This window comes from Coregonus clupeaformis, chromosome 37 (assembly GCF_020615455.1).
Source record: "Coregonus clupeaformis isolate EN_2021a chromosome 37, ASM2061545v1, whole genome shotgun sequence".
NCBI classification, from domain to species: domain Eukaryota; kingdom Metazoa; phylum Chordata; class Actinopteri; order Salmoniformes; family Salmonidae; genus Coregonus; species Coregonus clupeaformis.
This window is the reverse complement of record NC_059228.1, coordinates 6,006,272-6,020,601: the sequence shown is the minus strand read 5'-3', so window position 1 is coordinate 6,020,601 and position 14,330 is coordinate 6,006,272. Positions and strand designations below refer to the sequence as shown.

The 14,330-nt window shown below is 44.0% G+C and overlaps 1 protein-coding gene across 1 annotated transcript in view; it reads left to right on the top strand.

Annotated features, from left to right (window-relative positions):
* Positions 1–14,330, top strand: part of abcc2 (ATP-binding cassette, sub-family C (CFTR/MRP), member 2) — a 75,749-nt gene that overhangs the window by 8,201 nt on the left and 53,218 nt on the right. Inside the window, exons 7-10 of the mRNA XM_041866550.2 lie at positions 108–163; positions 348–600; positions 1,225–1,412; positions 13,167–13,344. Coding sequence (XP_041722484.2) covers positions 108–163; positions 348–600; positions 1,225–1,412; positions 13,167–13,344 — 675 coding nt within the window. The remainder of the gene's footprint in view (positions 1–107; positions 164–347; positions 601–1,224; positions 1,413–13,166; positions 13,345–14,330) is intronic.

Below are 14,330 nucleotides of genomic sequence, written 5' to 3'. Positions count from 1 at the left end.
TTTGGATAAAAGCGTCTGCTAAATGACATATTATTATTATAAAGGTATTCTAAAGATATTGTTTTACCTAAGAAGTTGATCATTCTGTTTTGTTGTGTGTGTTTTAGAACCCAGAGGTTGGAGCCGCATTTCTCAGCAGAATCACTTTCAACTGGTTCAACAGGTATAGTAGCTTATTCTCCTCACTGTCTTCAAAACATGGCTCTCAGTCTGTAAGTTTGGCTCACAAGAGATTGGGTCTGGATGTAGATCTGGATCTCAAGGGTTCTGGTCTTGGTCTGGGTATTTAAGGATCTGGTTTTGACTCTTTCTCTCTTTAACGCTCTCTCCCTCCCTACCTCCTTCAGCATGGTGCTAAATGGTTTCAAGCGCCCTCTGGTCCAGGAGGACATGTGGGAGCTAAGTGAGGCAGAGAGTACCCTCCAGATCAGCCAGCGCTTCCAGCAGACCATGCAGACAGAGCTGAAAGCAGCCAGGACCAGGCTTCTGACAAAAATTAGGAAGAGAGGGGAGAAGGCAAGCAAAGGTCTGGGAGAGGGCCTCCAAAACGGGCATCAGAACAGCCTGGGGAAGGGGGTCAGCCAGGATGTGCTGATGATGGTGAGAGCAACCCACACTCGTACAAAGAAGCACAAAGATGCACACATGCGTGTGCGCGTGCGCACACACACAAACACACACAAAATAAATAACACACAAAAAAACACAAAAAACACACAGAAAGGTTTATTATTTAAATGTATTTTGTTTTGTCTCCCACACAGTCAGTCACTTTCTATTTGACTAATATTGTGCAAGGTGAGCAGTATCAGTACAAAAGAAATGTTTTCACCCAAACACTCAAGCTTTATGAAAAATGATCAGCTGTTATGCTTACAAAAAGGAGAACATTTCTATGGGCTCCATGGACTCAAACTACCATGGTAGAAATATATCTTACCTTAGACCTATTTCATTACGTAAGATGGTGTGTATATGTTAATTTCAATAAATGTTCTCTATATTCATATTTTATACCACATAAATTGATTTATTTTCACTTCTTTCCAGCTCTGAATCGGGTTGGCACGTTCATTGTATAATCATGTAACCGACAATTATGGACCACGACCTTGATTTTTTTTAATGTAAAAAAGGTTGTCATAACTGTTTTAATAGACTGAGTTACCTGAATATCTCAACTTTCTCTGAAATAGTATTGATTCATCTATTTCCCTGTACTAGGAGGAAAAGGGGGATAAAAAAGACAAGAAGAAGGAGAAGAAGAAGAAGAAAGAAGAAGAGAAGGAGGACTACCCCGAGTCGTGGCTCATCCCCACCATCGCCACTACTTTTAAAGGGGTCCTGTGGGAATCAGCTTTCTTCAAGCTCCTAACGGACCTGCTGTCCTTTGCCAGTCCACAGATCCTCAAGTGAGTCAACCAGTTCTAGGCCTATGGACTTTGGCCGTGTCCGAATACCCGCACTTGCGTTCCAAATAGTAGGCATTTTGGGTGTGCGAAAATATAACGTTTTATAGTAAATTTAGAAAAAATAAAATAGAGCCCCACCAACTGGTAGTGGTCTCAAAAGAGGTGCCAGTTTAGATATAGGTACAACTGTCCCGGCGCCTCAGTTATTAGGCGTGGTAATGACCAGTAGGAGACAGATATACAGAACACACGTTTATTGCCACACTCAAGACAGGCACACACACACAGCAAACAGGAAGTAGGAGGGAACTAGTGGAAGTGGTCTCTGTCATAGGACAGAAATAGAGAGCCTGTATTATTACACACATGAACCCCAACAAAGTCCACTTACATTGTAATCCATGCACTAACACACGGTTAGGAAGTCCAGGGTGGAGGACTATCCATGTGGAAAGGTCCACCTGGTGAGTTGGTGGGGAGACAGAGGTTTAATCGTTGATACATAAAAAGTGGGATGTATACAGAGGGTGCGGGGCAACAGAAGACAAACAGCAGAGGGGTTAAGAATCTTAGAGATGAGGAAAGGGCCAATAAAACAGGGGGAAAGTTTGCAGGACTCCACCCGGAGCGGCAGATCCCGAGTGGACAGCCATACCCTCTGCCCAACATGATAACGGGGAGCCGGGGTCCGCTGGCGGTCCGCCTGTCGTCGATACCTGGAGGTGGTCTTTAGAAGAGCAGACTCTCTTCCAGGTATGGCGACAGTGGCGGACGAACATCTGGGCCGAGGGTATGCTGACCTCTTCCTCTTGCTCAGGGAAGAGCGGGGGCTGATATCCCATCGAACACTCGAAAGGATAGACCAGTGGCTGAGCAGGGAAGGGTGTTGCGGGTGTATTACACCCACACAAGTTGCTGGCTCCAGGTGGTGGGGTTGGCAGAGACGAGGCAACGAAGAGTTGTCTCCAGGTCCTGATTGGCTTGCTCCGACTGGCCGTTAGACTGGGGCTGAAACCCGGAGTACAGGCTGGCCAATGACCCAATGACTGTGCAGAACGCCTTCCAGAACTGGGACGAGAACTGAGGACCACTGTCTGAGACCATGTCCACCGGAAGTCCATGGATCCGGAAAACGTGCTGCACTGTGAGCTGGGCAGACTCCTTGGCTGAGGGTAGCTTGGGGAGGGGAATGAAATGGGCGGCTTTGGAAAACTTGTCCACCACGTAAGGATAGTGGTGTTGCCATCAGATGGAGGGAGACCAGTGACGAAGGGCTGATATACAGGGATATATGTGACCAGGGGCAGTGAGGGACAGAAAGTGGTTGAAGAAGGCCAGTCGGAGCTTGCTGAGGAGTCTTATTCTGAGCACAGACAGTGCAGGCGACGATGAACGTGGAGACGTCAGGAACAATGGTGGGCCACCAAAAGTGTTGTCGCACAAAGACCAGGGTCCGATGGGAGCCAGGGTGGCAGGCAAGCCTGGAGGAATGAGCCCATTCCAGGACCAGTGAGCGGGCAGCGTCTGGGACCTGGTTCTCTATTCCCCAGATGAGTGCAGCTGCCAGACACGAGGTAGGAAGGATGGTCTCAGGGTCCGAGGGTGTAGCAGCGGGGCTATAGCGGCGTGAAAGCGCATCCGGCTTAACATTCTTGGACCCCGGGCGGTAGGAGTTGGTAAAGTTGAACCGAGTGAAAAGCAGGGCCCATCGAGCTTGCCTGGAGTTGAGACGCTTGGCTGTGCGGAGATATTCCAGGTTCTTGTGATCCGTCCACACAATGAATGGATGTTCCGCCCCCTCTAACCAGTGCCTTCACTCCTCCAACGGCATCTTCACCGCGAGTAGTTTTCGATTCCCACATCATAATTCCTCTCCGTGGCGTTAAGACGATGGGATAAGAAGGCGCAGGGATGCAGCTTTAGGTCCAGGGTAGAATGCTGGGACAGGACAGCCCCCACAGAGAGTGGGACTGGAATCAGACCTCCTCTCCCTTCTACTTTCCCGTAGCTGCCTATCGATCCGGAGGGTCAAGGCGATGAGTGAATCGAGATCCGTAGGCAGCTCCCGGGCTGCGAACTCATCTTTAACCTCCTCCGATAATCTGTGAAGGAACGTGTCGAACAGGGATTCCGGGTTCCAGGCACTCTCGGCAGCCAACATGCGGAAATCAACCGCATAGTCTGCCACACTGCGAGAGTCTTGACGAAGCTGGAGTAGCTTCCGGGCAGCCTCTCTCCCGGACAATGGAGAATCAAAAACCTTTTTCACCTCAGCCACGAACCTCGAGACTGAAGCACATGGCAGATTGTTGTTCCCACACTGCCGTAACCCAGGCGAGAGCCCTCCCGGACATCAGAGTTATGAGGTACGCTATCTTCGAGCGGTCTAAGGGAAAGGCCAAGGGCTGCAGCTCGAAGATGAGGGAGCACTGGGAGAGAAACGCCCGACAGGTTCCTGACTCTCCAGCGAAGCATTCTGGAGGAGATAAGCGGGGTTCTCGGGAAGCCGGTGTGGGCTGGAGAGACGCGCTGCTGACAGCAGGGTTACTGAGGGGCTGGGAGGTTACTGTCGAGGCTGGCTGCCTAACAGACAATCCGTGGAATTGCTCCAGCAATGTATTATAGGCATGGCCATGGTGTTCCGCCAAGGTCTGGAATCCTTCCATAAGACCTCGAAGCAACTCCTCGTGTCTCCCAATGGTGGCTCCTTGGGAGGAGACGCCGTTGCGAAGCTGGTCCGAGTCTGCTGGGTCAGTCATGGCCAGTTCGTACTAACACGACTCAGGATATGACTCAGATGCAGACACAGGAGACGGAAGGTTCAATATACAGAGTAGTTTATTAAAACCACAGGAGGCAGTCAAAGGGCAGGTCGAGGACAGGCAGAGGTTCGTAACCAGGTCTGAGTCTGATAGGTACAGGGCGGCAGGCAGGCTCAGGGTCAAGACAGGCAGAATAGGTCGGAACCGGGAGAACTAGAAACCAGAGAGAGAACAGGAAAAACATGCTGGTAGGCTTGACGAGACAAGACGAAAATCCTTCTTTAACCTCTCCCCTCCCCTTCATCTACACTGATTGAAGTGTATGTAATAGGTGACATAAAGACGGGATCATAGCTTACACCTAGATTCACCTGCTCAGTCAATGTCAAGGAAAGAGCAGGTGTTCCTAATGTTTTTTACACTTAGTGTATGGTCTATACTTGGCATGTATCCATAAAGATAGAATATAGCTTTTGCATTTAAATGAGCTGTGTTGAGGGACAGGCACAAAAACAGGGTCCATCATCACTGGCACGTGGATATGTTGTTTTCAGTGTACACACTGACCAACTATGATTCAAGGGCCCATCTCCCCAGCTCCAGCCCCTCTCCCCTAACCACCTCCAGACCACCCAGTTTTCTCTTAGCTTCTCCCCGATCTCAGTCTTGTCTCCCCCAGGCAGCAGCTCCAGGTCGGGCCCTAGGGCGCAGGCCTCCAGCGTAGCCTGGAAACCAGTGTCCTCCAGTGGGGAGCCAAACAGGATGTTGTTCCTGAGAGTGGCGTTCTGGATCCAGGCCTGCTGGGGCACAAAGGCTATGTGGGATGTTACAGTACAAACAAAATAAAACTAGAGTATGTGAGAAAGATATAACAGTAGCAGTTTTATAAAAACATTCTCAGCTCCCGTTATGCCCACATTAAAAAATACTATAGTATACTGTAGTGTTACTATAAATATATACACTACATGACCAAAAGTATGTGGACACCTGCTCGTCGTACATCTCAGTCCAAAATCATGGCCATTAATATGGAGTTGGTTCCCCCTTTGCTGCTATAACAGCGTCCACTCTTATGGGAAGGCTTTCCACTAGCTGTTGGAACATTGCTGCGGGGACTGATGTTGGGTGATATTGGGTGATGTTGGGTAAGGTCGGGCACTGATGGTCGGGCACTGATGTTGGGTGATTAGGCCTGGCTCGCAGTTGGCGTTCCAATTCATCCCAAAGGTGTTGGACGGGGTTGAGGTCAGGACTCTGTGGCCAGTCAAGTTCTTCCACATTGATCTCGACAAACCATTTCTGTATGGACCTCACTTTGTGCACGGGGGCATTGTCATGCTGTTGCCACAAAGTTGGAAGCACAGAATTGTCTAGAATGTCATTGTGTGCTGTAGCATTAAGATTTCCCTTCACTGGAGCTAAGGGGCCTAGCCTAAACCATGAAAAACAGCCCCAGACAATTATTCCTCCTCCACCAAACGTTAAAGTTGGCACTATGCATTCGGGCAGGTAGCGTTCTCCTGGCATCCACCAAACCCAGATTCGCCCGTCGCACTGCCAGATGGTGAAGTGTGATTCATCACTCCAGAGAACGTGTTTCCACTGCTCCATAGTCCAATGGCGGCGAGCTTTACATCACTCCAGCCGACGCTTGGCATTGTGCGTGGTGATCTTAGGCTTGTGTGTGGCTGCTCGGCCATGAAACCCATTTCATGAAGCTCCCAACGAACAGTTCTTATGCTGACGTTGCTTCCAGAGGCAGTTTGGAACTCGGTAGTGAGTGTTGCAACTGAGGACAGACAATTTTTACGCACTATGCGCTTCAGCACTCGGCCGTCCCCTTTGTGTGGACACTTCGTGGCTGAGCAGTTGTTGCTCCTAGATGTTTCCACTTCAAAATAACAGGACTTACAGTTGACCGGGGCAGCTCTAGCAGGGCAGAAATTTGATGAACTGACTTGTTGGAAAGGTGGCAGCCTATGACGGTGCCACGTTGAAAGACACTGAGCTCTGCATTATGGCCATTCTCCTGCCAATGTTTCTCTATGGAGATTGCATGGCTGTGTGCTGGATTTTATACACCTGTCAGAAACGGGTGTGGCTGAAATAGCCGAATCCACTAATTTGAAGGGGCGTCCACATACTTTTGTATATATTGTGTACTATAGTATTCACTGTAGTTTTTTTGTGGGTTTTACTATAGTATTCACTGGTTGTAGATCAGCTAGATGCTGGATAGAGTGTGCAAGGCGGTGTTGAATGCGTCACTGTCTGTCACCTTGATTAATCAAAATTCTCTCAACCTGTGCACCTACGGTGTAAACTTTCATTCATAGGCTAGGTTGTAGCAACCTCATGATTGGTACAGGGAAAATGTGAGTATCATGTAGTAGTCTAAACCTATCGATGGTACATTGAGCTGGGTGAATGGAATATTTATGACAGCCATTCAATATGCTGTAATATAAATAATACAGTGTATTTAATTACATTGTAAAATGAATGGATTCACATACAAGCCATTAACTTAAGTTGCAAAGCATTAACAAGCATTACAAGGCATTATTCTAATCATGGTGAGTGAGAGTGAGAGAGAGAGAGAGAGAGAGAGAGAGAGAGAGAGAGAGAGAGAGAGAGAGAGAGAGAGAGAGAGAGAGAGAGAGAGAGAGAGAGAGAGAGAGAGAGAGAGAGAGAGAGAGAGAGAGAGAGAGAGAGAGATAATCTCACCACAGCAGGTCAGGAACAAATAAGAGAAAGAACAGTGAATCTTAGACCCTTTTATAAAAATCTGAGTTGTTTGGATTCAAAACCTCAATTGTTGACCAATAATATTACTGTAAAGTTAACCTGTGTAGTACAGTATTCTACAGTATACTACAGTTTACTACAGAATACTACAGTATTTTTTTATGTTGGTGGTGCTGCAATTGGTGCTGATCCTGCAAAGTAATAATGAATCAACCTCATCAAAGCTGGACTTTTACTGTTTATTGTGGTGTCTGTCATGTGAATTTGACATCATCACTCAATGATTATCCCATCTTTTATGTGGACTCCTTTCTAACCACTTAAATGTAACTAAATGTAATCGAAAATGTAATCTACATAATCCCCAAAAGTGATTATTTATCATGAGAGGGCCATAAACAATAACTAGTAATGCTGCATACTCAAACAAAACTTAAAATCTCACCTTTCTGGTAAAAATAGTTATAAATTGTTGATGTGAAAATATGAAATATTTTATGATGTATTTCCTATTCAACAAAACTGTATGAATAAGGCTTGAAATGACGTACATGCTTTGCAAATATAGCATAATTAAATTATAAAACAACTAACTATAAGATATCACCTTCCTTATAACTGTACAATACATACAGTATTTGTATGTTTAGTGTTAGAGAAAATTTGCATATTTTCTAAAGGTATCTTTTTACCAAAACATCTGCCCCCATCGCTGTAAACGTCTCACAGAGCTCTAGCTCGTTAGGATCTCGCCTTTCCTCTCATATTAATCATGTCCGTCTATGACAAACATACATTGTTTTTGTTTAAAATCTATGCTTTTGTAAAATTAATGGAAATAAAATTATCTCTGAATGTGCTACTGTGATGAAACCACTCGCTCCTGCTGCGCTACGATGTAACGATAGCAGGCATGTGCTTTGTCAGTGGCTGTGATGTAGGGTTTAGCCAGGAGTTGATGGACAGTTGGAAAAGCAAATGAAATGGTAGGAGGTACATCCCAGCTTCAAGTGGTTTTAGATTTTACATTCTATGTCACACAGGCACAGAAAAAATAATACTGTGTCCGTGCGAACCAGGGCTATCGCTCAAAGCAAGCCATTTCGATCTATGGTATCCACAGATCGATTTATACGTGAAAATGTTGGTCAGAACCGGTACCAGAAACACGCAAGTCCCCTAAAAAGGGGACCTTACATCTAAGCTGCCATATGAAGCTTTTTGGGCGACCCGACCAAATTCACATAGAAATGTGAAAGCAAATTCTCATTGAAAGCAAATCTAAGCAGCTGTAGACCTGTGCACCATTTCTATGCTTCCTGTTCTTAAGTTTAGTTTTTGGGTCTTTTACTCTCGGTTTTGTATATCAGCTTCAAACAGCTGAAAATACAATATTTTGGGTTATGGAATATATATTTTACACCTAACTGAAATTAGGTGAACTATTCGAACTTTAGAAACCAGGAAATGGCGGAGCGATTTCTGCATAGTGCACCTTTAAGTGGTTTATAGTGCAATCCTGCTCTGGGTAGAAGTTGTCCACAAATCTAGCATAAATGAACCCATTCCAAAATCTTGACCTCAACCCTTAAGGGGAAAATAAAGGTGACCTTAAGGGGAAAATAAAGGTGACCTTAAGGGGAAAATAAAGGTGACCTTAAGGGGAAAATAAAGGTGACCTTAAGGGGGAAATAAAGGTGACCTTAAGGGGAAAATAAAGGTGACCTTAAGGGGAAAATAAAGGTGCCCTTAAGGGGGGAATAAAGGTGACCTTAAGGGGAAAATAAAGGTGACCTTAAGGGGAAAATAAAGGTGACCTTAAGGGGAAAATAAAGCTTTGTTTATTACTTCATCTTACTCACCTTAATCAATGATTTGTCTCATAAATATGACATAATTGCTCAATGGTTATCCACAAGTTTTATGTGCCTTCCTTTTTTAAACTGGCTTACTATCCTGACGACAGATAACAGACCTTGTTTGTGGGAACCTTGCCTAAACTAGGCCAGTACAGTATGTCAAATCAAATCAAATCAAATCAAATTTTATTGGTCACATGCGCCGAATACAACAGGTGCAGACATCACAGTGAAATGCTTACTTACAGCCCTTAACCAACAGTGCATTTATTTTTTACAAAAAAAGTAAAAATAAAACAACAACAAAAAAAGTGTTGAGAGAAAAAAGAGCAGAAGTAAAATAAAGTGACAGTAGGGAGGCTATATATACAGGGGGGTACCGGTGCAGAGTCAATGTGCGGGGGCACCGGCTAGTTGAGGTAGTTGAGGTAATATGTACATGTGGGTAGAGTTAAAGTGACTATGCATAAATAATTAACAGAGTAGCAGCAGCGTAAAAAGGATAGGGTGACTTGAACTGTGCAAATAGTCCGGGTAGCCATGATTAGCTGTTCAGGAGTCTTATGGCTTGGGGGTAGAAGCTGTTGAGAAGTCTTTTGGACCTAGACTTGGCACTCCGGTACCGCTTGCCGTGCGGTAGCAGAGAGAACAGTCTATGACTAGGGTGGCTGGAGTCTTTGACAATTTTGAGGGCCTTCCTCTGACACCGCCTGGTATAGAGGTCCTGGATGGCAGGAAGCTTGGCCCCAGTGATGTACTGGGCCGTACGCACTACCCTCTGTAGTGCCTTGCGGTCGGAGGCCAAGCAGTTGCCATACCAGGCGGTGATGCAACCAGTCAGGATGCTCTCGATGGTGCAGCTGTAGAATTTTTTTGAGGATCTGAGGACCCATGCCAAATCTTTTCAGTCTCCTGAGGGGGAATAGGCTTTGTCGTGCCCTCTTCACGACTGTCTTGGTGTGTTTGGACCATGATAGTTCGTTGGTGATGTGGACACCAAGGAACTTGAAGCTCTCAACCTGTTCCACTACAGCCCCGTCGATGAGAATGGGGGCGTGCTCAGTCCTCTTTTTTTTCCTGTAGTCCACAATCATCTCCTTTGTCTTGGTCACGTTGAGGGAGAGGTTGTTGTCCTGGCACCACACGGCCAGGTCTCTGACCTCCTCCCTATAGGCTGTCTCATGGTTGTCGGTGATTAGGCCTACCACTGTTGTGTCGTCGGCAAACTTAATTATGGTGTTTGAGTCGTGCCTGGCCATGCAGTCATGGGTGAACAGAGAGTACAGGAGGGGACTGAGCACGCACCCCTGAGGGGCCCCCGTGTTGAGGATCAGTGTGGCAGATGTGTTGTTACCTACCCTTACCACCTGGGGGCGGCCCGTCAGGAAGTCCAGGATCCAGTTGCAGAGGGAGGTGTTTAGTCCCAGGATCCTTAGCTCTGTGAAGGTACATATTTTTACATGCCACCAGAGGTCTCTTCACGGTCCCCAATTCCAGAATAGACTATGGGAGGTGCACAGTACAACATAGAGCCATGGCTACATGGAACTCTATTCCACATCAAGTAACTCACGCAAGCAGTAAAATCAGATTTGAAAACCGGATTAAAATACACTTTATGAAACAGCGAGGACTGTGAAGAGTCACACACACAGGTACAAACACACACATACCTGGATTGTGTGTTGTAGTAGAGTAGTGGACAGAGGGCACACACAATGTATTTTAATGTTAAAAAATTGTATTATAATGTATATCACTGCCTTAATTTTTGCTGTGCCCCAGGAAGAGTAATGGGGATCCATAATGAATACAAATACCTTGCCTAAACTAGGCCAGTACAGGATGTTTGTAAAGTTACAGATTTTTTTCTTTTTCTTGATTTCTTGAATACTTTCATCGAAAAAGGGATCCTTTTTGCAAAACAGTTAACGCTCACTAAACAGCAAGTGTGTTTGCCAAAATAACACATTTCTCTTGCACTTAAGCCAGGTGAACACTACACGTTTTTAGCTCCCGGCGCATTATTCCAAATCAGAGGAAATCGAAGCAAACCCGGAGTAAAACGTAATGCCGCAGCCCGTAAAGTGTAAGCACATACCCGATTTGCAGTTGATGGCTCTCACAGGTTCCCGGGCACTTACAGAGAGTCCCAATCATTTTCAAACCTGTTGAATATATTCGGTCTCAAATCAGCCATTATCGCCAAGTGTGAGCAGTGCTCAGAGCAGATGCAAGGCATGTCCAACTGTCAGCCAATAAGCTACTCAAAACTATAAATATAGAACCTGAATGATCATAGCAGTTTGACAATAACCCGATATCTTTATTACAAATTATCAGACATGAAATAATTATTGATGAGAGAATCTTCTGTCGATTTAAGTCAACAGTCCAAAAGAAAAGCTGCACGATCGAATTATTAGCAATAAACTATCTGGAACGATTTTCTTTTACTTTCAGGTATCCAATATATTTAGAATTCAATACAGGCCTATATTATAAACATCAGTTCATGCACATTACATTTTAGTTCAATATGCCTTTTCTGTAGCCAGAATTCAGACATGTAGGGCCTACAGAACATTGAATAGGGCCACATGTATTCCCTGTGGCCGTGTCAAATAAAGCCTAGATATGGTTATTACGGATAGGTTTAATCAGGCTGATAGGTGAAGGTGCAGTAAAATTCAGACTAATTTAAATACCACTATGATAAACCCTTTATTTCCCTGTTCCAATCTCCTGTTCCAATCTCACCCATACGTGGCCTAATAATGACCAATTTAAATTATTTAACAAATAAACTGTAAACCTGAACTCCGGGCGGGTTTTCTTCATTTCAGCACTAAATCAATGGACAGCTCCCTCCGGCCATGAAACCCGCTACACTTGCGCAAACCTATATAGCCGGATTCTGGCCCGATTGACCAATCGTACTGTGGAGGTGCCTCCAGATGTATGTCCTATACCAATTAGTTCACTACGATTGACTGAATCGTTAAATGTGAGAAGTAGACCGAGCAAAAATTGTGGTGTTTTTCAACCTTTACACTATGAAAACTTAAAATACCAGTCACAAAATTAAATAACTTAATCTAAACACTTGAATTTGTTATATAATGAGAATATTTATTTAGCAAAACGAACTAACACCATCACAACTTAAATAAAAATACATGTTACAAAAGCAGCTAACCATCAATAGACCAACTTTTGCTATGAAAAATAGTAAATAGTATGAGATGGTAATCAACCAATGTGAGTAGAGGTGTAATCTAAAAATGTGTAGACGTCATTGGACAGGAAAAAGTGCAATGCTCGCTCACCATAAACAATGTGTAGTTTTATTAGTCAAGTTTAAAAGGTCATCTTTTAAACTTGACTAATAAAACTAAAAAAAAATTTGTGGTGAGCTAGCATTGCGCTTTTTCCTGTCCACAAGATGGTAATCAAAAATGTTTTTATGAAGTAAGATGTATTCTTGCTCTCAGAATTAGGATCAAATTAGGATCAAATACTAAAGTAGGTTGATAATGTTTGGAATTTCTAAAGTGTCTGTGTATGTGTGGTTAATTCTTTTTTAATTAGACAACGTGAAAACGGACAGTTTTTTGTTGTTGTATATTTCGATGTGGGTGGGGTTATACATTCAGTGTACAAAACATTAAGAACACCTGCTCTTTCCATGACACAGACTTACCAGGTGAATCCAGGTGAAATCTATGATTCCTTATTGATGTCACCTTATTGATGTCATTCCTTATTGATGTCAATCAGTGTAGATGAAGGGGAGGAGACAGGTTAAAGAAGGATTTTTAAGCCTTGAGACAATTGAGACATGGATTGTGTATACTGTATGTGCCACTCAGAGGTTGTAAGGGCAAGACAAAATATTTAAGTGCCTTTGAACTGGGTATTTCAGTTAAAAAAGAAAGAATGTCAAGAAAATATAAAAATTAAGTTTGACAACCCTGTTTGTAAGCTTTTAAACGATATCAAACTCAACTGTTTACCTTTTCCGGAGATGAAGACATGGATGTCTCATGGTATGGTGGAGTATGTAAAATGGGTCAACATGTAGCACCTATATCTCCTGAATGTCGGCATTCAGGTTGAAAAAGTCACTTTCTGACTACTTCTTCCATGGACAAACATGTATAGAAAGTTTTGTCTAAATCAATAGGGATGCTGTCAAAAAGTGACTGAATTCAAATGTATTTACCTTAACTGTTCTTAACTGCCCAAATACTACATTGCAAGTTCAAAACTTTGTTGTAATTTTGTAGTTAAACGAATGGTATGTATTGTGCATATACCAGTATGCATAGTGTTTTCGCCCAAAATGTAATGGTTTAACTTGTGGTTTTGGTATATCCCAGGTTGATGATATCCTTCACTACGGACAAATCCATCTACACGTGGACAGGATACGTGTACGCAGTGCTGCTTATCCTGGTGGCCCTCTTTCAGTCTCTGTTCCTGCAGCAGTACTTCCAACGCTGCTTTGTTCTGGGGATGAAAGTCAGAACAGCCATCATGGCTGCTGTGTATAAGAAGGTACGTGTCATTGTCTTGCACTTGTGTTCGTTGAGGACCGGGATTCAACCCCCCTGACTTCCTTGATCTAACACTGACGGAGATTTGACAGAGATTTTGTATTTGTATTTATTACGGATCTCCATTAGCTGCTGCCAAGGCAGAAGCTACTCTTCCTGGGGTCCAAATAAGATTAAAGCAATTGCATACAAAATAAAGCAGGACATCACATTACTACACACTACCACAACATAATTTATCTACAATACAAAATCCTTAATACAGTAATATAACGATATTACAATGTACATACGTGTTAGCATGTGTAGAGTGCGTATGCGTGTGTGTGTGTGTGTGTGTGTGCCTGTGTGTGTGTGTCTCCCCATAGTCTGTACCATAAGGTGTAGTTTTATCTGTTTTTTAAATCTGATTTTACTGCTTGCATGAGTTACTTGATGTGGAATAGAATTACATGTAGACATGGCTCTATGTAGTACTGTGCATTTCCCATAGTCTGTTCTGGACTTGTGGACTGTGAAGAGAACTCTAGTGGCATGTCTTGTAGGTAAAGCATGTGTGTCTGAGCTGTGTGCTAGTCGTTTAAACAGACAGCTCGGTGCTATCAACATGTCAATACCACTCACTAAGACAAGTAGTGATGCAGTCAATCTCTTCTCTTCTTTGAGCCAGGAGAGATTGACATGCATGTTATTGATGTTAGCGCTCCATGTACATTTAAGGGCCAGAGATTGGATAGATACAGAACAGAGATAAAACTATTTTGTACCATCTCATATAGGAGCAAAACAATCTGCGTTCCAATATACTGGCTTTCTCTCTAAAACAATCAATGAGTTGATGAGTGCTTATGGGTGCTTATGGGATAGGGCGGGAGGGAGGGAGTGTGGGATTGTGTGTGTGATCTAGCCTTTTGGGGGCCCTAAGCACGGTGTTTTAGTGGCGCCCCTCTTGATGGTGGGGAGAAAAATGTACGTTTTAAAGTTTAT